This window comes from Trachurus trachurus (genome assembly GCF_905171665.1).
Source record: "Trachurus trachurus genome assembly, chromosome: 21".
NCBI lineage: Eukaryota > Metazoa > Chordata > Actinopteri > Carangiformes > Carangidae > Trachurus > Trachurus trachurus.
The window spans coordinates 18,046,220-18,071,978 of NC_139899.1; the positions used below are offsets into that span (position 1 = coordinate 18,046,220).

At 41.2% G+C, this 25,759-nt stretch overlaps 2 protein-coding genes across 3 annotated transcripts in view; both read left to right on the forward strand.

The window, feature by feature from the left end:
• Positions 1 to 17,500, forward strand: mospd2 (motile sperm domain containing 2). Its single transcript, XM_083997365.1, has 15 exons — positions 1 to 213; positions 323 to 380; positions 704 to 859; positions 1,704 to 1,790; positions 1,983 to 2,137; positions 3,483 to 3,543; positions 3,669 to 3,707; positions 3,825 to 3,949; positions 4,514 to 4,708; positions 8,851 to 8,969; positions 12,769 to 12,862; positions 15,001 to 15,097; positions 15,799 to 15,919; positions 16,100 to 16,202; positions 16,942 to 17,500. The coding sequence occupies exons 1-15, from the start codon at positions 181 to 183 to the stop codon at positions 17,080 to 17,082; spliced, it is 1,584 nt and encodes a 527-aa protein (XP_083853491.1). The 5' UTR covers positions 1 to 180; the 3' UTR covers positions 17,083 to 17,500.
• Positions 17,127 to 25,759, forward strand: part of gpr143 (G protein-coupled receptor 143) — a 16,741-nt gene continuing 8,108 nt past the window's right edge. Inside the window, exons 1-2 of one of the 2 annotated variants that reach the window (XM_083997366.1) lie at positions 17,127 to 17,253; positions 21,480 to 21,680. In XM_083997366.1, coding sequence (XP_083853492.1) covers positions 17,222 to 17,253; positions 21,480 to 21,680 — 233 coding nt within the window. In that variant the 5' untranslated portion in view covers positions 17,127 to 17,221. Of the gene's footprint in view, positions 17,254 to 21,479; positions 21,681 to 25,759 lie in introns of those variants that run through there. The other variant, XM_083997367.1, reaches the window with a different exon arrangement.

Here is a 25,759-nt window from a genome sequence, read left to right on the forward strand (position 1 = left end):
TTATTGTGTCATTTAAAGCCGTTAAAACCACCGACAGGGAGAGGTGTGGCTTAGGTTGGAGCCAAAATGGCGGCCACCGGACGGCAGTTTCCCTGTTCGCACTGATTCATCTAAACGCTGGTAAGCTAGCTCGGTCAACAAGGAAACTACCAGACAAGGAACTACCGGGGACGGCTGAACATGGCTGAACTTGAACAACACGAAGGGGAGCAGGTATGGTGAAAGACCGCTACAAGACACTTTTCTGGGCTGCTGTTATTATGCAAATTGTTATGTTGAAACCCAAGACGTGCCTTAACCAGAAGGAACCCTGTTTTGACAGGACCTCGAGAAGAAGATCGAAGAGACGAAACAGAGATTCAAGGATGAGTTCCTCCAAGGTAACAAGTTAACACAAGTGACACAAGTGGATAAGCAGGAATTAACTTGCGCCACTTGCTTCGTCATTCCCATTTTCATAAATTCAAATACTGTACAGTTCACTGACCACGTACTGTTAACTGTTACTTAACATCATGCTGACCTAAATGCTCGGAGCCTAGATAAGCTCTTTCAAATAACTAGCTAACACTGTCTCTGTATTATAATGAAATACATTAGAATTATATACTCTGTAGAAATAACGTTATTTAGCAGAGTTTACAGCAGTATGTGGCACTTTTAAAAATAGGTCGGCCTGTGCATAATGCTTCTCTATTTACAGATTCAGCAGAAAAATATGACTCCAGAGATGTGCAAAAGTTTCAAACAGACGATGCCCTGGTGGAGGGCTACCTGACATGGAGACTTTATGTTATTGATGATGCCTTGAAAATGATTGATGAAAGTCTACAGTGGAGAAAAGAATTGGGCGTGAATGGTAAGAGTTGAATGATTTGTAATATCATGCACACAGTCTCACATCACCTAATTTTAGGGTTAAGTGTTCATTTTAATGCTAATGTCAATGCAATATCCCAGTTTTAAAATACTCAATCCTCAAGCAATATTTTATTTTCATGGCACAGGCACTATTTGGTCAGTAGCAAAGTTCAATATCCAGTTCAACCTAAAAGTAGAAATGTTGACATTGCTGTATTTAGATGTTTGCAAGCTTGCAACACACACATCACTGGTTTGTCTTTGTGCCACTCTGGGATGAATCCGGACAGTGTGTCATTGTGTGTTAAACACCCGTATATCCATGCATACGCTACCTCGGAGAACAGTCCCCTCTGTTTTAGGAATTTGTCTGAGTCACTGTTGGTTCTTCTTTAATCCAGCAAATTCAATTGTCAAACTGTTGTTTTTAGAAAATTTGATTTATTTAGGTCATTAGTATCCAGGGACATCAGAGGCAGTATGACTTTATTGCAGTTATTGAGGAGGGTTGATGACAAGCGTGCCATTCAAGCAGTTGTAAAAAGGCACACTTTAAGGAAACTGGCTTCCTCAGAAGTTAAAATTTAAAAAGGTTATAGTGCGTGACTTTCTGAGAAACAAATTAACCACTGTTCACAACTGATTTAAAGACACTTCACACAGTTTAAAATGCCTCAATTTTCTTATCTAAAGGATAATTGAAAATAACAAATATATTGTACAATATTGTGTGCACCCAAATACAGAGGAGAATTCAAATGGCCTAGCCTATAATGCCATGTTCTGAAGGATTATTGTTCTAAATGTGAACAAACACCTGTTAACAGTGTACTGTGTTTCAGATATAACCGAGAGCACCATTCCCAAATGGATGTTTGAGACGGGCGCTGTCTACCTCCATGGATATGACAAAGAGGGCAACAAGCTCTGTATGTACATGTTTTTAGCACTAACCTACTTAAACTCTGCTCATGTAGACTTAGAAACTTAGTTTGATATGCTATCTGGCCTGTTAAATGTATGTAAACAATACCCAAATTCAAAAACAGCTCATACTTGAATTAAAATAAACAAATATTCTCCTTACAACGACATGCTATAACCTTTTTTCCTGTGTTTAGTCTGGTTTAAGGTAAAGCTACACACCAAGGATGCAAAAACAATCTTGGACAAAAAGAAGTATGTTGCCTTCTGGCTGGAGCGCTATGCAAAGAAAGAACCAGGAATGCCACTCACTGTTGTGTTTGATATGGCTGAGTCTGGCCTCAGCAATATAGTAAGTCCATGATGATTGTGTTTCAGAAAATGTGTTTTTGTATCGGTTACTTATTCTTAACTGATTTGATATGCTATAATATAATTTCCAATTTAATGTTTTTCCTTAATGCCCAGGTCAAAACAAACATTTTTGTTTGCTTTCCGTTAACCGGGGCTCACTGTTATTTTTTAAAAAGGACAATTTCTTCACCGTGACTGTGCTGAGATTGAAATACTGTTGAGGATCCTCATATTTCTTGCTGTCTGAGCTGTGGTCTTGCAGGGACTGATGGTTTTACACTTTGGAGATTAAAGTAACCTTTAAATCCCGTTGGTCAATTCGAGAGGACTGCCTAATCCGTAGACTCACTGTGTCACAGGCGTTAGCTCCTTGATGGAGCTCTCTCTCTGCAAGTGTTTTTCATCGGGAAAGCTCTCTCCTGCAGAAATGGCTCAATTAAATATAAATAAAGCAACACAAACAAGGCGGAAAGGATGAATAGCTACGCATCTGAAATATGAAATGAGTAGATTAGAAGAGCAGTTTGGAAAGCAGCCTTATTTAGGCTTGTTGAACCACAGTGCGGGTTAGAGCAAGGATAGCCAGTATGATCTCATTAAGGCTTGGGAGTGAGGCTTCTGCATAGCAATGAGGTTCCTGGCCAATTATGAAGCCCAGTCAGGGTTTAGGGGCTGTATCTATTGACATATCGGCTGCTGGTCTGATGATGGTGATTAACATAAAGCAGTAACATGAACATTTATCATGTTCACCTGAAAAACATTCTTAAAGCATGACAGGACGTTTCACCTGGATATGAGCTTTGTAGATGTGATTTATAATATGAATTTTATCTCTTAGCCATGATTAGATTTTCTGGTGCTATCTAAAGAGTAGATTAAATTATCTGTTTGAATAAGAAGTCTTTTAGTATTTATGTGAAGAAAATTGCATTTGAGTTTGAGCCATTCCCTTTTTTTGATGGACTCTTTGAAATGATGAAAGCTGTTAGATATAGGTAGTGAAACAATACTCTAGTGCAAATTGTGACAAAGCAGTATATGTCAGCGAGTCACATAATTGGCTGTCTCTAGAAATTGTTCATATAAAAAAAAAGTAAGATAATTAGAATAATACTCAAATAATACCCTCAATTATTTGAGGACTATGTAGGGATCAAGCCGGGGATCATTCAGAGCAGCTTGTAACTTTCGTTTTATGTGAAGTGGGTCAGTCAGATCTAGAGGCAGTTTAACAGTGAACAAACATTCTCCCTGTTGGAAACCCATGAAGCATCTTTAGATGAACCCTTCAGATTTTCTTCGCTTTTAAAATCACTGTTTTTCCCTACTTTGTTTTTCAGGACATGGAGTTTGTGAAGTACGTCATTAACTGCTTCAAAATATATTATCCAAAGTTTTTATGTAAGTAACAAAAGTTGCTATGAAAGCACAAACATTTCTCCTCATGGAAATAGGTTTCATTCAATTAATGCTAATGTACCGCTGCTTTTAAGTCATACACTCTTTGTCTTTACTCACCATTTCAGCCAAAATGATCATCGTGGACATGCCGTGGATCATGAATGGTATTTCTTTCCTCTTTCACAGTCCATACAAACTTGTGATACTTTATGTCCATCAATATCTCATTTAAATTCTGATTTCATTACGACATATTGAACAAAGAGCTTGTCTCATTTCAGCGGCATGGAAGATTGTAAAGTCGTGGTTGGGTCCTGAGGCAATCAGCAAACTAAAGTTTGCATCCAAAACTGAGGTCCATACATATATAGGCCCAGAGTACCTGCCACCTCACATGGGTGGAACGGTATGTTTTTGTATTTCTATATTTATCATGTCCAAATAACCTTGCATCTTGAATCTTTTTTTTATTTTTATCAGGCAGTCGTAAAAGTAGCAGTTACTCAACAGAACTATGATTAAACATCCTAAAGTTTAATCAGTTTAAACAAATTTAGGAAAAACATTTTATGCCTTGAATAGTATTTGTGCCACATTTAAATCTCTACTATTGTTTTTGTTTTGTTTGTTCATAACATTTCCATGAATGAATACTCCTGTTCTGTTGTGAAATAACAGATGTTGTAAGTTTGCCTGCTCTGAGATGATCTCCATTATCTTGTATAAATGCTGATCAGGGCTGTTTGGTCATAATTGTCCCATCAACAATAAAAGTTAAATCTAACTATGTTGATTCAGTAAATAACAAATTTAAGTTTGATTATTTAACAGAATTTCCCTTTAATAACTTGTGTCTTTACATTTATTCATGCGGAGGTCCTCAGATGTCTGTGAACAATGTGATTATATTATTGCTTTGAGGAACAAGTAGTGATGTAGTAATGATATAATATATCTGGCTACATTGCAGGACCCCTTCAAGTACAGCTATCCTCCTCTTCCTGATGATGACTTCCAAACGCCCATCTGTGACAACGGACCTATTGTCAGTGAGGACGACACGGAAAGCAAAGAGGGCGAAATGGAGAGCAAAGAGGGCGAAACGGATAGCAAAGATACCCTCGAGTCCAGCTTCAACTCTGAGGTCGCAGTAAAGCCCAAAAAGGTATTTTTCTCCTTCAAGACTTATATCTAGTCATCAGGCCTTTGGAAATCAGGTGCGCTGTAAAAACTGTAAGAAATGTATAAAATTGGTAAGTTAATGATAATATGAGCAGAGCAGGACCTGTGTTTCTGTTTCTGAGTGATTGACTCATGATTAATTGTGATTCCAGCATTTCGGGCAGCGTTGCCCATCTCTAACGGGCACAACTCTCTGCTCCCAGTCATATTAGATGACTCTCTGGCCAGAGCTTTCTTGTGTTTCTTCTTTGACTCACTTTCTTTAAGTTGAGCCACAGATTACAGCATGTAATCAGGCCCGCTCTGCAGAGACAACTGTGAATTAAGTGGCAAGTAATGCCCTTATTTGGTAGACGTTAAGCTCTCGCTCATTGTCTCTGTGAAGGTGACTCCAAATGTCTTTGGCTGCGGTTAAATCCTGCCAACAAAGCCCGTGCATCACAGCATGCACACTGCTCCTCTCATCCTCTCAGCTCCTCATATGATCCACAGAGGTTGTCAAGTCTGTTACTTAAGCTGTTCCCCGCTGTAGCTGGATTCCTGTTCCTTCCCCAAAACAGCAGCATGCAGCAACAGCGTAGGCCCCATCACATTGACACCCACAGACTTTTTTTGCTTGAATATATCTGCAGCCTCTGTCGCCTCAGTGTCACTCTTGTGCCACCAAATTTCACCTGCTTGCACCACGACTGGAGCTTATGTCACAGTTTCTACTTGCTCCCCACAGGACGATTCAGCCCTCACTTCATAATCTATTTAGCTTCTTTTCTAGCAAGCAGTATGCAAAGAAAGCCTGTATGTAAATAGACAGAGGGTATTAAGGGGGTCATCTCAGGATATGCCTGGTGGTTGAAGACTTGTAGAAAGTCACATTTACATTACACATACATTTTGGTGCATCTCGTTTTCAACCATGGGTTATTTATTCCTCCTGCTTTTGTTGATATTCAGCCCTGTGGGTTTTATTTACAGATATTTTTGTTGTTTTCCTGTCACAGCCACGGAATAGCAGATTTGGGTTTAACCTACATTTGATGTGAGGACTGGGACATAACAGTGCTGTCGTGTTTTTTTTAGCCTGTTGCCTATACAGGACACTAACTGTATCTACTGGAGAGACCTAACAGTTCTGCGTCACCCTGAGCTATTCCCACGAGTCTCCTAAGCCCCAACAAACAAACAGCGCTGCTATTGTTGATAAATTAGACAGTGGTCATGCACAGCAGATTTAGATTTACAAAACAGAGATATGCTAATCACTCAATTGTTTGCCTCTATAGGATTTGTTAATAATAAAACTGTAAAATGTAAATCTAGAATCACCTGGCACTCCTTCTAGCATATTTTAGTCAGTGTATGGTGCACTCGCTCTGTATAACCCCACAGAAAACGGTGCAGAGCTCTCTATTGAAGCAATGACTTAATTTCATCTGCAGATACTAAACCTCATAACTGTAATGTAACAAGCACTTACAGTCCCCTGGGGTGTCAGCCTACATATCAAGACTTCTGAGTCAGCTCTGTGGCAGAGAGGAAGATATTTTTCATGTTAGTGTGAGAAACTGAAGTTTTCCCCTCTGCACACACAGCACCTAAGTTTATGGACGTGCCTGACTACAGCCTCTGCTACAGCTAAATGGTTTCAGGCAGCTGTTGGGGGGGGAATAAAGAGGGTCATTCTGCAGTTTCTTTCAACTTGAACCTTGAACGGTGAATTACCGTGATTAAAATGAATGCTAATGGTTATTCTTGTGACCTCTTAGTCTGCCGCTGGCTGAAGGTTACGCACTAATTAGATCTTGTCCAAGAACTTTATGAACCTCACCCCTTGGCCAAGTTCATTCACTCAAGGCTTTCCTGTTATCTACCAGAGAACAGAAGAACACTTGCATACAAACCTGTAGTTTTGTATGTAATCATTTATATTACAGGATGAATTATTACGAGTATTTGAAAAGCAAGTTGAAGTACTCGAAGTGAGATGAGGAGAGCGGTGATGACAGGTTAATACAAGAGCTTAAGAAAGATCTGTAACAGGTTAATTAGCATTAGCTAATGTTTATCAGGTATTCTGAGTAGCCTGTGCTGTGACTAAACCTCTGCCATGTGTTAATGTACTGTATCTAAAACCCATCCCAACACATTCTTCAGTAGCCTACACCCAGCTCTCTGCTTCTGCTCCGTCTTGTCTGAATAAACAAGAGCCTCTCCCTCCTTCGCCACCGCCACCCACCCTCCCTGACCTGAATTCTGGGTTCCAGGCAGCGCTGCACGGCAGAGACCTTGGTGGCTTCAGCAAGCTAATTGCCTTTCTCTCTGTTTTGAAACAAGGGCTGGAGGTGGTAAGGCAGTGTAGGATCACACCCACACATGGAGCTCTGTGTCCGGAAGATTTCGACAGGCTGGAAGGGCAGGTGTGCTCACGTGGTTTTGGATTTTTGTGAGCGCACCTCCCTCGCAGTCGACTTGATGCCATCACCACTCCTTGACATGTTCGTCCCATTGACTTGTTCTGGACCACCCCTTTCAATTGTGTCCCTCTAAATTGTACTGTACTGTTTGAACCAGCTCCCCAAATCCTGACTGTTTTAATGAAGGGATTTAGGCTAAATCATGGATAGTCTACTTTTTGCACTGAACCAAGTAAGACACTCATTTTATTGTTAACCATTGAGTAAACGGGTAACACAGTCACTACTGTCCATTAACCATTTCATATCAACTCTACCCTCTAACCTCAGGTTACAAAACTAACTTTTATTACTGTTATATAACAGTAGACAACGTTATTAACCCATAGCACTAAATCTAAACTTGCCTTTGTGGCAACCTTTTAACTAAAGCCATTAGAGCCTTGTCCACTAACACTATCCCTACTAGTGATAATCATGTAGACAGACTTTTGTGCCTTTTTGATATGTACTTTATCATCAATAGACACTCCCTATTATGAGCATTTCACTAATCTTTTAGTCAAATTTTTAATATTTGCATTTCATATCTTACACAATGTGTAGAAATCATGGAGAAATCCTTTAATTTTACTTTAATAATGCTCTTTTATATTTGATTGTACATGATTATTATAATGAAAATGTTTTAATTAATTTGATTCTAAACAAAATAAATGTCCATTTATTTTGTTTTAAATCCCCACACTACCTTTAATTGTAATATGTGTATCAAACCTAATGTTTCAAGTTTCATTTTTAATTATTTTCAACTTGCGTCATTCACCTAATTGTGTTAAGTATGCTCTTTAAAATGACAAATAAATAGAGACATTTCATCAGCAGCTGATAATCTCTTGATGTCTTCATTGTGGCAGTTGCCGTTAAAGTGAGATGACATGTTTTGTTGTTTATGACAACAAATGACACACTTCCCACTTCCCCTCCTGAGTCATAAAAGTTGCCATCACACACAGAGACCGCTAACCTTTGCCCTCCGCCCTCCCTTCCTCCCTCCATCCGCTGTTCCCATGATGTGCTCACTCGCCCATCTGTTTACACAATATGTGGTGCCAGCAACACTGTGCAAGCATGCATTTTCCCAGATCACCCGCTTCTATCCACAACGTCCAGTGCTTATGCAGAAGTTTCACAGTTTCTGTCCTGTCAGCTGTCGTATGGTCATGTGACCTGTCAGCAGACGATATGGGCCAAAGATTCTGGATGTTACGCTGAAGTGAAAGTGGATATCATGACCTGTGTCCTACTTTTGATCAAGGGTTGTTGTTTTTTTTTTAGTCTGAAGTCATGAGTTTGTGGGTTATTTGGTTCTGCATTTTTAAATGGACATGCTGCGTGTGATTGTCCCACTGGAGACTACTCGGAAGAAAGGTCAGGAATTGTCATGAGGGTTTCTGAGTAAAAGAAAAAAATATATATATATATATTTTTAAGGATCCTCTTTTGATAACATGACGCTTAACCATTATTTCACAAGAACCATTTATTAATCATTACAGATGGCTGTCAGGGGCTTCATTAACTGATAGCTTTCTCCTCATGAAGGTCAGGGGTCAAGCATTTCATTTTCATAGAAGGAACCAGATAACAGTCACATGTCCCACTATCAGTATTCAGAGTCTCTTTTCTAATTAAGTGGTCTTTGTTGTTTCAGGTGAATTTCCTGGAAGACAGCTTGAGGTCAGACGACAATGATAAAGGGGACACAAGTGCCAGGACCAAAGGAGCCAGGAAGCCCCTGACCACCTTCAAAGGCCCTCTGCTAGATGTTAGGTAGGTCACTCTACTTCCAGCTTCTCCTGGTTGTCATTGAGGCTAGACACCTGATCGTAGTGTCATTGCAGTGAGAAAGGAAACATTATCTGCACATTTTATATAGGATTTATGGTCGACACAGATTTTTCATCTTCATTAGGACATGGTGCATTTGGTGTTATTATGCATCATGTGACGCTTCAGTTGTGTCATGTTTATATAAGCTGCATGTTGTCCACTGCATGTTGTTTGGCTGACCTTGTAGGTCAAAGTGTTGCATCAATAGCGATGGTAATGTCGTTCTGTCGGTTCATGACTGTGTCTACCACTTTGGTCTACACTGAAATATTTGAATATGTAATATTAAAATCGCACATAAAAGGATTTAATGGTTCCCAGAGGATGAATCCTATTGACTTAAGCAATCCTCTGACATTTCCTGAGGTTAAGTGAAATGTCTTCACAATTATTGGTCTGCCATAAGATTTAGATAAACATTCCTCTCTCTCTCTCTCTCTCTCTCTCTCTCTCTCTCTCTCTCTCTCTCTCTCTCTCTCTCTCTCTCTCTCTCTCTCTCTCTCTCTCTCTCTCTCTCTCTCTCTCTCTCTCTCTCTCTGGATAAATATTAAATACATGTTTTTGTTGTTTGAACTAACTTATCATTTAGCACCATGATTTAATCAGTGTTTACATGTTTCAGGCACATTGGTGTATTCCCATAAGCCTCTGCTGCACTTTGTGTGTGAGACAGATAAGCAACTCTTAGCATGCAAACACGCTAAGCTAAGGTGGTGAACGTCATACCTGCATAACGTCAGCATTTCAGCAATGTCAGTATGAGTGTGCTGTGTTCAGGGAGCTGCTGGCGCTGTTATGGGACTCGCAGTCTTGTTTACAGTGGTTGTGTAGGTGAAACTCAGGGCCCACTTGAAAATCTACTGTATTTAAAAAATAAAAAGGTTTGTGGCCCACATCCACGTAACAAAAATCCGGTACAATACAGAATAGTGCCAGGTTTTTGAAAGATTATGTGTATCAAGAAGCCTCATGCAAAATAACAAATTTTAATTGCCTTGTACGTATTGACTTAAACATCCTCTTCGTGTATCGGCTCAAAGCCTAAAGTCATTTATTGATGTGTTTCTACCTTCATAGCTCAATTGATCCGGTCACACGTGGGTGGGATTGGGCAACCAATCAATTCTTCAATGAGTAGAAATTAGCTGGTGTTGTTAATTATTAATGGTGGCACAGTAATCAAGGGGACAGGCTGGCCAATGATCAATTAACCTTTAGGGAGGGAAGCACTCATTACGTCTTACACGTGTCATCGGGCACATCATATGTTTTAATTAAGCTTTCACTGAATTGCAAAGAGTGTCAACTTCAAACGTGGTGTGTTGCAAAGGAGTATAGCAATCACAGAGTGGTGTAGTCGGATCTTTGGTAAATACTTAGCAGCACATTCACACCCTGCATGATACTACTCCTCATTTTCATGAATAATGTCCGTTGAGTTCCAGAGTAACAGCTTTGATGTGAGGATTTTGACAGCTCTGGGCTGTGAATTATAGTGATAAACAGATTTAAGTGAGCCTTAAATGCAATTATGTTTCCGAGGCTGTGTTAGCCTTAATTCGAGGCTGGGGGCTTTAGCAGGGAGTAAGGGGGGCTTTGATCTTGTGTTTGCCAAAGGTTCCCAGAGCCAGTAGACTCACGCTGAGCACAAGCAAATGCCAGACTCTTACAGCTGTTTGACTGGAGAAAAGAACACACGAGGACATGAAAAAGGAAAAAAAAAAATCTTTGTTTAGTCCATGAAACGTTGCCAAGCTGCATCAGTGGGAACCTTTAGACATACAAGGCAGATATTATTGTCTTTTCACCATTTTCTACTTGGCAATGTTAATGTCCCCCAATGGAGTAAATGTTCGGTGTCTCCTGAGGCTGATTTCATGAAATCACATCCTACAGAGCCAAATATTGTTGCAAATGTGGTCAAACAAAGCATCAAGTTCACTCTACTGAGAATCAGAGTGAGAGCTGGGGTCTCATCCCAAGAATGCAACCCACAGATTTGCTTAACTCTGGATTTCACAGCTTTGATGCACAATCGGAGCTCTATCCTGCCTAAAGACCAACAGAAAATATATCACATACAGTGTCACATTTTATTTCTGCTGCAGCTCCAGCATACATACGTGCTCTGTGACTCACATGACCTGTGTTCTCCTATGGGACAAAGTAAGAAACCAAAAGGGAGATATAGTGTATGTTGATTCCATGATTACAGGACTGATTAATTTGTCCAAGTACCATTAGTTCTTCATGTACAAAAATGTAATCAACTATCATGGGCAGATGGTTATGTTGATTGAAAGCCAGACAACGACTTTGATCAACAACCCAGTTTAGATTTGGAGCTCAAGTCTTCTTCTTATTTAACTTACACGGACATATGTCTTGTCCTGTACCTTGGCTTGATGAACAAGCCGACAAACAACCAATCAACAGGGATGCGTTCACTGCAATTGCCGGTTTGCAGGCTAGATAGTTAATTAGCCAGCTGGTCAGCAGCAGCACATTAAACAGCATGCAAGCACATCTGCAAATGTCATTAAGGTCCCTGCAGATGCTGGCGTTGAGTCTCACTCACTTGCTACCACTGCTGGCAGCGCCCCGTCGGCCCGTAGCTTGTAAACCACAGGATGAATTTGTTTACATTTTTTCTCGTTCTCTGCTGGTGCTCATCCTGTCAGCCGCTGTCAATCAAATAGAGAAGCGCAGGCAGCAACATGCTGAAAAAATGAGTATTTCTGATATTTCCCCAAAGACCCTCTCCTTTCCTTTTGAAGAATAATTTTTTTTTTTTTCCTGCCTGAATGAGATTTCACTTGGACTTTAAACATGATGATAATGCTGTTTAATGTCTCCTATAGCCTGTAAGGACATTTAGATGGAGTTTTTTTCAAAGCGATCAAAAGCTTAGAGTGATCTGCTTTGGAGTAGAAGAAGTTTCATCAGATGCTGCGTTAACATTGTGGTCAGGAGCCGGGGGAACAATCTCAAGATCTGCAAAAAAAAACAGGACGTTAATTCTGCTGATTAACAACTGGGTGAACAGGTCAATCACGGAATTGATTAATCAACTAATTATTCCAGCCTCACATTTACTGTATGTCAGTTAATTCATCATCATATGATTAATGTGAATGTGTATAGAAATATTCAGCACAAACAAACGCACATTATCAGGTGTAGTAATGAAGTTGTTAAGGCGGGAGCTGCAGCTGGTTGCTTGTCTTTGGCACTAATTCATTTAGAAGAATGCACTGCCAAATCAAATTGTCACAAACAGGTGGTCTACAGTGGCCACCAATTCAGCTTTTGTCCACATAACCACTCCAGCAGAGTCTCCCAGTCCAGAGATGTGTTATCAATTTTTTAGACCACCACAGCTAATGAGATTCATGTTAACAAACATTTGTATGTATTTTTGATGCATTTGATGGTCACAAAGAGTCAATGAAACAGGTAGTTAAGGTGATGCATAGCGCCACGGTGTCGATGTGAAGTCTCAGGATAATCACAGCACACAGGCAGCGCGGCAGAGGTACTGCAGGAGCTCGGTTTGTATTAATAACAGAAACAACAAAGCACGGTGTGAAGCAAGTGGGAACTCCTGTCTGCATCTAGCGGTTGTATCTGCTCAGGAATGCATTAATATACATGGCTGTATTTCATTTAAGACCTCTGGGTTTTTTTTTTTTTTTACACAGCTCCCGTAACACTATGTGTGTTTTTCCTCTCCCTCCAGCCCTGCAGAGGAGCTCAGCTTCGGTTCTGGAGAGGCTGAGAAGAAATGTCTCATTATCCTGAGCAATGTGACCAAAAATCAAGTGGCCTTCAAGGTGAGTGTAAAGACACCTAGATGGGCATGTGTAATGTCTTAAATATTAATCAAAAACACTGATGAAGACACAATTTGATTGGTTCCAGCTAAAATTGTTTAAAGTATTTTTTCCCCCTCAGCAGTCTAAGCTCAATATCAATGTAATATTTATTTTAAAAGAAAAACTGAAATATCCCATTACCGTAACTTTCCTCTGCATTTAGTTGAAGCACCTTAGGCAGTGATTACAGCCCAGAGTCTTCTGGGATAGGATGCAACAAGCTTTACACATGGATTTGGGGGATTTCCTACCATTCTTCTCTGCAGATCCTCTACAGCTCCGTCAGGTTGCACAGGGACTATCAGTGGGCAGACGTTTTTTGTTTTTTTTTAGGTCTCCACAGAGACGTTCGATCAGGTTCAAGTCGGGGCTCAGGCTGGGCCACCTGGGGACATTCTTTAAGTCCTAACTCTGCATTATGTTGGCTGTGTGCTTCAGTGAGTCATCGTCATGTCGGCAGGTCAACACCACCGGGCCCAGTCTGAGGTTCTCTGGATCAGCTTTTCTCTGTACTTCGCTCTGCTCAGATTTCTCTCAGCTCTGACCAGTCCTGGCGTCCCTGCCGCTGAAGAACACCCCCACAGCAAGATGCTGTCACCACCGTGCTCCATTGTTGGCATGGTATTATTAGGCAGGTGATAAGCTGTGTCTGGTTTCCTCCAGACTTGATACCTTAAGTTTAGCCCAAACTCTTTCAGTTGTGGTTTCATCAGACCAGAGACTGTTGTTTCTCACAGTCTGAGAGTCCTGGAGGTGATTTTTGCTCCTGTCTGGTCATTCCGCCATTAAAGGTACATTGTGTAGGAATTACTCCCATCTAGCGTTGTTGTATATTGCAAGCAAATCAATCGTATTTTTCATGCTGCATTCACGTGAAATTGGGCAGACCGCAGACGGACAACAGCCGCTGCACGTAACGGCATAAACAAGCCTCTATGTAAACAAGTGGTCCGTCAGCACGAGGCAAAACAATACATGTGACAATATGTTGTCATGGCAATGTCTTATTGTTTACCTGACCCACGTTTTACCGGCTTTCTCTCGACTTCTGTGACTTAAATGACATCTGGTTTGTTACCGACGGCCGTCTGTCCGACTGCACTTGAATGCAGCATCAGTGTAACGCTCCATTCCTCCTCACTGCGTTACCGCGGTGACTTTTCACAGACGCCACCTCAACCTGAGTCGACAGCTCCGGTGTCTCCGGTGAGTTTCCGTGCTTTCCTACCGTCACGCTGCCACTGAACGTAAAAACATGGCAACACGACATGGCAGCTAGCCCCAAGCTTACCCGCTCGATGTATATGAATGATATGAACGGAAAATTCAGAGCTTACCCGAACACTTCAGTTTGTTGATGGGGGTGATTACTGATTAATGAAAAACATACTTTTGAACGAAATTATCGATTTCGTGAATACATAACAGGAGAAGTTACACAATGTCCCTTTAAAGCTCAGATCGGTGGCGTGCTGCAGTGATGGTTCCTCCTATCTCCACACAGGATCTCTGGGGCTCCGCCAGAGTGACCATTAGCTCTTTGGTTACCTCTCTTACCAAGGCCCTTCTCCCCCAGTTGCTCAGTTTAACCAGGCGGACAGTTCTAGGAAGGCTCCTAGTTGTCCTGAACTTCTTCCATTTAGGGAATATGGAGGCCGCTGTGCTCGTGCAAATTTTTTATGTTTTGTAGCCCTCCCTGGATCTGTGCCTGCAAAACAGCTCCTTGCTCTTCATGGCCTTGGGTTTGCTCCCATATGCACTGTCATTGTAGCACAGCAGGACTCCAAATAAAGTGTCGAAACAACTCAAAAGATGATCCAGAGAAATGGGATTTGTCATGGCAAAGGCTCTGAATACTTATCTCAATGTGATATTTCAGTTTTTACTTTCTTTTTAAAACATTTGAGAAAATGTCTTAACATTTATAACAAAGCACAACAGAGAAAGGAACAAGTGGATTTTGGATTTTAAGTCAGACAAAACCAACTCTCAGAAGATGCCAATATGAGCTGTGGGAAACATTTTCACTGACATTTCAGCTGCTTACTTTAACCCGTTGTAAATTTTTATTAAAGGTGCATGCAATGTCTCCACAGGTCCGGACCACAGCACCTGAGAAGTACAGGGTGAAGCCCAGTAGCAGCTGTTGTGAGCCAGGAGCTTCAGTCGACATAGTGGTGTCCTTACACGGAGGTACGGCACTTAAGCTTTGCACTCTACTCCATTCCCAGCAGATGTTTCCTAATTCTGAACCTTTGAATGATCAAATGGTCCAGTCTATTACTCGCCTAAAGTGCCAGCAGGAACATTTCCTTCCCTGACATACATATTTCAAGAGTGATAAAAGAATCATCTCCCCCAAAACAAACTTACCAGCCAACTGACAGCGCTCTGCGAGTAAAAAAAAAAAAAAAACATTTTGTGGCCTCCGAGCACTGAAATGTCAGCTGCAGGTGAAGATGTGCTGCACGTAGCTCTGAGGAATCTGGGCTGCGCACTTAAGGGTGGCATTTTAATGCCTCCATGTCAGCGACAGGCCTGGCCGGAGGAATTATGTTTTAGGTTGTCTGTTTGTGCAGCCCGCTGTCTGTCTGTCTGTCTGTGCCATTCTCATAAACATGAGACCTCACACCTTGAATTTTAGTTTGTAGCTTTTATGCTGTGGTGTTTTTCTTTTCACTAATGTCTAGCACAGTTTTTAACATAACCTCCTTGTTTTTGAAGCAGATCAGTCAGTTTCCTTGGTTGGTTATTGATTAAAACAGCAATTTAAATTGTTTTCTCACTTTTGCTGTACCATGGAGGATTTAAGATCCACAAATTGCAACATTTTGTAATTGTACTACCTTGCATGAATCTTTTGAATTAATTTTGCTTTGGATGGTTTTGTGCAGGTTCTCAGGCCTCTCCACAGGACAGGTTTTTGGTAATGGCTGCCGAGATGGACAACGTCGGATCACAAGAACTTCCACAGTTCTGGAAAGAAATACCGAAAACCAAGGTCGTGGAACACAGGTACTCACATCACAGTACTCACTCTTTGTTAAACCATAGCAGTAAATACTTAAAGGACTGTGTGCCCTCTTGGTGATGGCCCTGTGCTGCTGCACAGTACTCATTACAGATGTGACAGCGGACTAGGATCCATATACTCCCCATGGTCTCTTGACTCATTAGACTGTAACTTTCCCACAGATTGCGCTGTCATGTTCTGGAGAGTGTTAAACCAACAGTGTGCCCTCTGAGGGACATCCCTGTGGAAACAGGGACCAGTGGGCAGCAGGAATTTAACACAGTGGTGAGTTGAAGTGGAGAGAAAGTTTTGTTCCTCTACATAACTTATGTTCAGGATGTGATCTAACCATTCTTTAACATACTTATAAACACTACTGTAGGTTGTAGGTTCATTAAGTTTTATTGCTACAAAAGTCCAATATAGCGTATGAGCCTGGAAATGGACAAGCAGTTAGTCTGGATCTGTCTAATGTAAAGAAATACTGTATGTACATATCATTTGCGTCTCTACACTAAGAAGAATGTTAAAATAACAATTTGTGGTTTTAAATTTAGGAAGTTGGTATACTCAACCCAACTTGAAACACATACTGTGGTTTTTGCATTTCACCAGCGTGTGCCATGGTGCCAGAAAACCACAAATAAGTGTACAAAAAAGGAGAGTATCTAACCCTGATAAAGGTCTTTTGACTTAAGGCTTGGTCTATTAAAGATACTGAATCTTGCATCAGATCCAAGTGTGCAGATACTCTCCTTTTTTGTACTCTATGTATAGTCTAAAACCACATATACAGTACGTTGTCTAAAATTACAACATGTTGTTCCCGATGGTTCATTTTTAAAGTTAGCTTCCTCTTTCTACCAGTTTTTATGCTGTGCTCAGCTAGACATATTGTCTTCATACTTGACACACTCACACACATAAATATGAACTCTTCCATTATGACTTCTTTCAGTCATGCTCACCACAAGGGTGTTGCGCTAATAAACCACAACACTGATTTTAGTTTTTCTCCCACCAGCTCATGCGAATGGCGGCGAGCCACATGCGTCTGGAGCAGAAGCTGAGTACGTGCCTGTGGGTGCAGAAGGTTCTCGTCGGGTTGGTGCTGGTCCTCATGGTGCTGAACCTGCTGTGTCTCATGGCCCAGTGGAAGTCTTGACGTGCTGCAGCTCCCTCCGCCTGTATTTGTCAACCACAGACGCACAGAAGGTTGCAGCGGGTCTCACGGTCGACCATCGGAGGGACGGTCGTCCTGAGCCTCCTCTTCCCTCGCCCAGCCCTCCCTACAGGCTGTTGTCATGGAGAGGAGGAGCGCTGGCTTTAGGGACATGTGAGTTATTGAGGAGTTACTATATGACGAGATTGTACTTCAGGCACTTGCAAGTTATCATAACAGAGACACTTTTAACAAATCATTAAGGCATTTAAAAAAAAAAAAGAAGCTGATTATGGAAAAAATAAATGTGTATTTATTGCAAAAGTCACAATATTTAGTAAAGATGAGTTATTTTTGTGATCATGATGTACAATTTTTTTACATTATATAAATCTACAGAATCTAAAATAAACTCTTTTTCAACTAATCTTATTTTTTTTTACCATCACAATACTGTTCTCCCTGTGTATAGTTCCATCAGGCTGGGATGAAAGAGTGTAACTTGAAACAACATCAACCCACCCACTTTATCTGGAGATGTAGATGTTTGCGACCACTCAGAAGAGTCCTGTTTTGCATAAGTATTCGCACTCTTTAATAAACCCTCATTAGTGCGGCGGCGTCTAATTGAAAACATTGCAGTGTATGACCTAACTAAACCCCTCCACTCTCAGACCAAGAAGCCACAGGAGATCTCTGTCTCCACTATCTCCTCCATTTGTTTTAATTACCCCGACACTTGCAAACTAAAAATACCAAAGCAATTACTGGCGAGTACAAGGACACGGCACAACCCACTTGTAGCTTAGTGGGAAGCACTGATATCTATAACAAGATCCAGCTCGGAGCAATCAGGACATGAGCCAGCCGCACAAGGAATGATTACAATTTGGTTATTAGATGTGTGCACATAAGAGTTGCCTGTCTGGCAGCAGCAATCGCAGCCTGCTCGTAGTAGGTGGTTGCTGCTTGCATTCGAGGGATGATTAGAAAGATTCAAGCAATAATGAGTAAACTAATCCTACACTGATTACAAACACTGCGCTCTTTTGGCCACCACAAAATGTTTATTCCCTGGAGATTGCATTGTGCTGTCTGTTTCTGTAACTCATTCTATATTAGTGGTAACTCTTCATATGGCTCCTTCCGCTCTGAGTGTAAAAACCTCTCCGTTATTAGCCACATGCAGAAAGGAACAGGATAGTTTTAAGCCAACGTGTGCACTGGATTTAAAACTTTCATGTGCGTGTTTCACTTAAACCCTCGGTAAAAAGTGCATTTTGCACTATTTGGGTAGTAAGTGCCTATGTACTAAAAAAACGGATGGGGGTTAATGGAGTGCTAGCCTCTGGAGAATAAAAGTAAAAGCTTTGCCATCACACATAGGTGGGTTGATTTTTAAGTGCATGTGAGAGAGCCACACAGTACCTGACTGAACTCGGGAGGTCGTTCAGACACACTGCACTGCACAGGGCGAAAAACAGAGCGCGGCCATCAGTTACGCCACAACGGTTGAAGTGGAAAATGATTGGAGCGGTCATGTGGCAGGCCTTTCCAGACAGACTTGTCTCACCTGATTGTGTAGGTGTCGCTAATTACAGGGAGTGTGCACACTGTATTTCTTTCCCGACAGCTTCTGGAGTCAGAAGCTCCTCCAACCGTATTGATTTAACATTACACACCAGTAAAAGTCGAACCCCCGGTTCGATGTGCGGCTGGCCCCTCCGGCACTTGTGCAGTGTTTGAGGGGACGATGATTTAGTTCAAGTGGTAAATTGGGACGGTGTGGGGGGGCGGGGGGAGATCGATTGAATGTTAATGAGTGCTGCATTTAAGGGTGTGGGTGAATTGAGCAACTGTTGCTTTTGTCACCAGGGAGATCACTTTTTTTTTTTTTTTTTTTTTGCCAAAACACAGCCCTTCCCATCATCCCTCTAAAATGTTCTGTTGAAATCGATGCTTATAATACAGCAGTGGCAAATTACTCAATTCCAATAGCTGTAGAGCAACATAAAAATGATCCATATGCTCCATAATCGGTGAGTGCACATTATATTCTCCATACTGCACCTAGAAAAGTCTGCTTTTACCGTCTTCGTCATATATTTCCATCTAATCCTGAACCTGTTCTCTGCTCTTCCTCCCCTCTGTGTTCTGTCAGCACCACTGATTGGCTGAATGCACAGAAAAACACATGGGTCAGAGGTCAGTGAGCCCTTGAAGAGTTTTGGGTAAGGTTGGTGACAGCTGACAGGTCGCTAGCAGGCTTGGAAACATTACCGATGAAGCCTCGCTGGCATTCAATATTTATAGGGACTTGTGTGGACTAAACTATTGAGAGAATCAAGACAGAAGAATGATAAATCTGTTTTGAATTGCATGTTCCTGCTCGAGGCGGCGGATCCACAAATAATTACCATGAAATCGGCCGGCACATCCTAAATACTAGATTTGGGCAATGGAGAGAGGAGATGACCCAAAAAAAAAAGAGTGTTCTTTGGTTTCTGTCATCTGAATTAATGGGAGTCAGAAATTGTGTCAACCATTGCTCCATCTTGGTAGCAGTGCCCTCCCTTCTCTTCGGGTTACTACAATAATAAGGCACCAAAAGGAAACTAGACACTAATAAATGTCTGATTCTTCACATTAACATCCACAAAAGTACTTTGCACAGGGAAGAGCATTCATTATGTTCATGTAGGCCTTTATCCTCATGGTAACTGAATGATAACATATGAATTCATACAACAAACACTGTCACTTTTCATATGATGCATTTTGTCAGCTTTATTCCCAATACATCCATTGTTTACATTTCTTATTCTTTCTCTTTTTTGTTGTTGTTGTTGTTTAGCTTGATCCTCACGTTGTGCTTGTTTTCGAAAATATCCTCCAGACTCTGGGGAAACCTTCAATTTGCATGATATCACAACACATCCTGCGCACAAGCACGAACGCATAACATCAGAGTCTGTTTTCACAGCGAGTGAAGAACGAGCATATTTATTCACAGTCTCTGTACAGAAGCATTTATCTGTAGTTTCTCATTAAATATAACCTGCAGGCAAAATACACTGTGCATTAGAGCAACTGCCATACATTTCACTTTGCGTTTGCAACTAGTCAGCAGTAACTTAATATCATTATTTGGTGTACTTAAAACCCATTTTGACACCAAAAACAAACTTAAAAAACACAAAAGCATGAAAAAGATTTCCTTAGCAGCTGAAACTCCCTGTTGGTTTGTGTGCAGGGAACGCTGACTCATAGTTACTGGTTATCTAGATTCTGAAGAGGATCACCATGTTTGAAGTTACAGAGACACTGCGTGAATGATAATCCATGAAGCACTGCTAGATATCTTCTCCATCCAAGCCTGAAGGAGCCACCTGTAGTATCTGATGGTTTTAATTTGAAATAATCAAGGAAATTCCTTTCATCCGTATGACTTCATCATGATGGTAACACTGTCAAAAAAAAAAAAAGTGTAATCAATTGTGTCATGGTAGTCGTGGTGTGTGTTCAGCTCCCTCTTTTGAAAATGCTCCACTATCAGAGGATCTTCTGAAATGACTTGGGAGATAAGTTATCTCCGCTCTCAGCTCATCTTCTAACACGATTACTTTGAATTTTGTGCACTGAGGGAAAAATTGCACTGCGTGGCCCAGAAGAATCTTCATTTACTAAACTGTCTTTTTTAGTCACCAAAGAAAAACCAATATTAGATGAATTGTGTAATATTACAAATGTTATTCCAGTGTATTAAATGAACATTAATCATATCATTGGACCACATGAGGCAATTTTCTCATTTAAAATATGAATGAATTGCTGTTTATGAATATTTAGTGATCAAGTCTTGCTCCAGGACGTCTTCATATAAAAGTCCAGACTGATCTTTAGAATCTGTCACAGCAGAATTACAGTCCATTAGTATCACAGCCATGAGCCATGATGTAGTCATTTCAGTGCAAGATGATGCAAGCCCGCCCCCTATTGACCTAGAAGTGAATTGCTACAAAAGGAAGATTTTTTTTTTTCTTCAGTGCATTTGATCTCCCCAGGAGTCTGATTGGTAAAGAAGATACTGTTTCAGTTCAGTAGGAAGGTGAAGGTCAGGAATCCCATCCAGCCTTTGTTTGCCCACAGTCTTCCTGATGTTGAGCCGGCACAGCTGCTTTAGAGGAGACACTCCTGTTGGGGGGGCAGGCAGGCAGGCAGGCAGGCAGGCATCAGGGGTGAAAGCAAGAGCCATGATGACAGAGAGATGCTTTGATTATTAGCCACTGCTCAATGACCAAAGTTAAAGATGATTAATTTAAAAAAAAAAAAAAAAAAAAACCTCAGTCAGTCTACTGGATTAGTTTGTTTGCACTGATACCTCCTGCTTGTCTCAGCAGCCTCTCCGCCAGGCTGTTGGGAGGCGCGAGGTCCAGTGGCTGTTTGCCCTCTAGGTTCCTGAGGGAGCGGTCGGCCCCGTGCTCCAGCAGGACGGACACCAACTCCGGGCTGGACAGACGAGCGGCGACGTGCAGGGGCGAGTCACCAGACACGCTGTTGTTGTTCACACGAGCACCTGAAGGAGAGAGGAGACTAATGAGGTATGATGTCCTCGCATTACATAACTGATGAAGAGCGTCTCTGACAGTTCAACGAAGGCTTTTGTTCCTTTCCTCAACAGCACAAGGCCACAGAGAACCATTACCCTCTTACTGCTCACATTAAAGCAGTTAGACCGTTAGCTGCATTTACTCTGGTCATGAATATTCAAATGGAGTAGATAAAAGAGTGATTTGCATTAAATACAGAACAACATGCTCTTTCTTTATTGTACTCCATATTTTTACCCCACTACATTTATCTGTCAGATTCCATCCGTCCATCCATTGGCTGTACTGCTTATTCATGCCGGGCTGCTGGTGTGGGGTTGGGTGGGGGGGGTTACACCCAGTCCATCACAAGGCCGACATAGAGATAAACAACCTCACACAGTCACAGCAACTGGCAATTTAGAGTCACCACTCACCAGTTAACCTGGTGTGAACCTTTTTGCTGAGTGCTAACCACTGGGCGTGGAAAATGAGACTTAAATAAAAGTCTAGCCTGAATGTTATCTACAAAATGATTTTATTTATTTTTTTGTATATGAAATCTGTAAAGTCTCCAGAAATGATGACTATTATATTAATAGTGGAGCACATTCTACTTCATTATGCTCGAGTAAATCTAATCAAATGCAGCAGACAATCAAAACCAGAGACATCACTCCTTTCTGACTCGAGTGGCACCACTTCCAGAGCAACAAAAGGCTTTATACATCTTTTCCAAGTGCAGTGGTACCACCCACCCAAGACAAACTCTTGTCTCTAAAGTCAGTGGAGTTTCCTTTTAAATACGTTTACCTCATTGCACTCCATGTATGTATATTTTTGTACAAAATAAAAATGAGTATTTGAAGTATAATTACGTTCACTAAAGAAAATAATTTCAGTTCTGTATGTCATCATCATAAATGTGCGGACTGTGGTGTCCTCTCTCACCTTAAAGACCCAACACATTGAATGAAGAGGTCAAAGTGAGGAGCCTTCTTACCGAGCTGGAGCAGTTTCCTCACAGTGCTCACGTGCTGATTGGAGCATGCAACTTGCAGAGGAGATCCTGAGTGGTCAATGTACTGATCCACATCTGCACCATACTGAACAAGAGGCGCAATGCACTCTGGGTGACCTAGACAGAGTCATCACACTGATGTTACTTGGTTGGCTAAAACAACTGACACCATTTTGAAAAAAACATGTGCATTTCTCAGAGCCCCTCGGATATTTTGGCATATTTTGGTGCATTTTGTAGCGACTGATTAAGCTGGTTCAGCGTAGATTATCCGTGCATATATGCAGAGGAATGTGACCTCTGACCTTCGGCTGCAGCCCTGTGGATTGGAGAACTGGACTGGCTGGTCCCCACAGGAGTTGCTCCGTGTTGAAGGAGCAGAGACACACATTGCACATGGCCCCGGGCGCAGGACTCTGTCAGAGGAGTCTGTCCGTCCACATTTGAACCGTTTACCTGTTATCAGAGAGAATAGCTTTTTAGATAAGCCACCAATAACGCTCTTAATTCTTCCATTCAAAGTCAATATAGTGAACAAATCAGGGAGAAGTAGTCATATTTTAGAGCTAGCATGTGTCTGATAATTACATGTAAATAACATAAAAGTAACAATAATACTACCTAACTAATAGTAAGTAATGAAACACAGTAGATCTGCCATCAGACATGTAGTGGACTGTCGTGTTTGAACTAGTCGGACTTCATATCTGGATATTATTGTTAATGTGTAACCATGCATGCATGACGCTTGTTTGCTTTGCTTCTTTTTAATTGGTTAATCTCTCACTAAAATGTACTTGTTCACCTTGGTGTGGTGCTAAAACCAGAAAATCCAGAAATAATTGATGTGGTTGATTCCTAACTAGACCAGAACAGGGTTTAATGAAGGTTTCTTTCAAGCAAAGACAAATGAGATACTGTCGTCATTTGGGAGTTTTGTCTTAAATTCAATTGCATTCACGCAAAAAAAGAGGCACAAGCAGGTGAAGATGCCTTACTGACATTTGCCCCATTTTCCACCAGAAGCTTGGCACAAGTCTCATGGCCCTGTACACACGCTCCATGGAGGGGAGACACCTGATCCAGTGTGTTCAGATTTACACACTGACCCTGTGAGCAACACACATGTAGATTCAAAAATACTGCGTATGCACATTAATATTAACTTAAGATATTATTTCAAGATGTTTATCTGATGCTGTATTTGATCATTTAAAAATGTTCATGTCATATAGTATTCATAGTGTAATGTCACCTGTCTTTACACTATCCTATTAATCTTTACCTGAGCAATAAGTCTTTGCAGAGTGAGGACACGTCCATTAAAAGCTGCATCATGAATTGGAGACCAGTCCGATTCCACATCTAGGTGTAAACATGTAGAAAACAATGGCTTTCCTTTGTATCTTTTTTTTCAAACATAAATATGGATTAAAATGGCACATGATGGAGGACCTTGTATAAAGCAGCAAATATGCTCCAGCTGCAGTTTGAGCTCTTGTTGCCAGCAGCTACTCACCACTCATCAAAGGGTTGGAGAAAAAAACAACAGCTCCACTTTGACATGTAGTGTCTCGCGGCGTCTCTTTGTGCCCAGCGGACATATTTCATAGTGTCGTTCCAAAGCTTGTTTTATAGCCCGGTTGTTGTTGTTGTTTTTTTTGCTTCATAGGCTTTTTTGGAATAGAGGCTGAACTGCATCCAAGTCAAGTCAAAACACATCTGAAATGTTTGCTCCTCATCTGCTTTCAGTGTGTTTGATGTTGTGATGTCATTTCCTCTCAGACAAGAGTGTACTTGCCATGCAGGAAGCAGTGCTGGTTCAAGTGAGGCATTCAGAGTCTTGACCAATGAAGGTGCAGGGGGAAGAAGCTGAGGGGCCTGTTGAGCAGCTCTGTAATTTGAGTGTAATTTTGTGACCACACCACACCCTATCCTCTAAGGCCAGGGGGGTGGGGGTGGATGGGGGGGCTGTGAGGGAGGACAATGGTGGAAGTGAAGTAAAATGAAGGGAAATGAATGAGTCACCTGAATGTGTGGTGTAGTGGTCCACTGCAGCTGTATCACATGCCACAGGTTTAAAAACATAGCAGGCTAGTAATGTGCAACAACTAATAATACAATATGTGCGGATATTTCTTCTCATTGTGTTGTAGTTTTATCACTTATAAGGGCTACATATGCACATAAAAAAAATTCAACACACTAAGAAGATGAGAGGATTAATAATGAATCTATCAACAACTTTAAATTCTCCAGTGAGCCATATGTGGTTGCTGGAGTATAAATACATAATGACTATATTGAGACAATTTATTATGATGTCAATATGTCCCTGTAATTGCTAACATACTTACATAAGAAAAATCCCCTTATAACTATATTATGGAGCGATTGCGCCAATGCAAAATTTTGGTCTTTGAAGTCAAATGTAAATTTCTAATTTATGTCTTAATGATTAGTTTGGTTGCTTTGTAAAATCCAGAAACAATATATTTCCTACTTACCAGAGTGTGGATCTTTGGCCTGACAGATAAATGCTCCATACAAAGTTAAAAAGCAGAGTTGAGCACCCATGCTACCACATATTCAGCTTCAGAGTTGCAGCTCTGGTTACCTCTTAAGTCCCCAAAGGGCACAAGCTGGAAAATAATTTCCTTGCACAGTTAATATGTGTCTTCACAACAGAATAAACCCAGTTTGACTAGTCCTGTTATGCAATACATCCCTATGATTATTGATTTACTTACAGTGACATTAATTGTACTTTAGACATCATGGTGCAATGGTGTGTGACACTAGGAGCTGCATTATTTTCACACATAGCCATCAAATATACAGGATCAGCACTATCTGCTGTGACCCAAAGCGATACAGTCAGATAACATGTCGACCAGCAGAGGGCAGCAACAGAGAGCAGACTTTGCAATAGCCAAGTCAATACTCCAACTCTATTCCTCAGGGAGTTGTTAATCCCTGGCAGCAGGCTACATGCTCACCATACAATTGACTTTGTGCCTTCCTTGTCAGGGAAGGTGCATATGGATTAGAATACCATTGTACAAACTCA

What these genes read in the sequence shown, in the direction of transcription:
- mospd2 (XM_083997365.1), top strand. Translation starts at nt 181, where the DNA reads ATGGCTGAACTTGAACAACACGAAGGGGAGCAG. An exon ending in ATATTATCCAAAGTTTTTAT is followed by an intron (nt 3,544 to 3,668) that starts GTAAGTAACAAA and finishes TCACCATTTCAG; the next exon opens with CCAAAATGATCATCGTGGAC. An exon ending in ACCAAGGTCGTGGAACACAG is followed by an intron (nt 15,920 to 16,099) that starts GTACTCACATCA and finishes ACTTTCCCACAG; the next exon opens with ATTGCGCTGTCATGTTCTGG.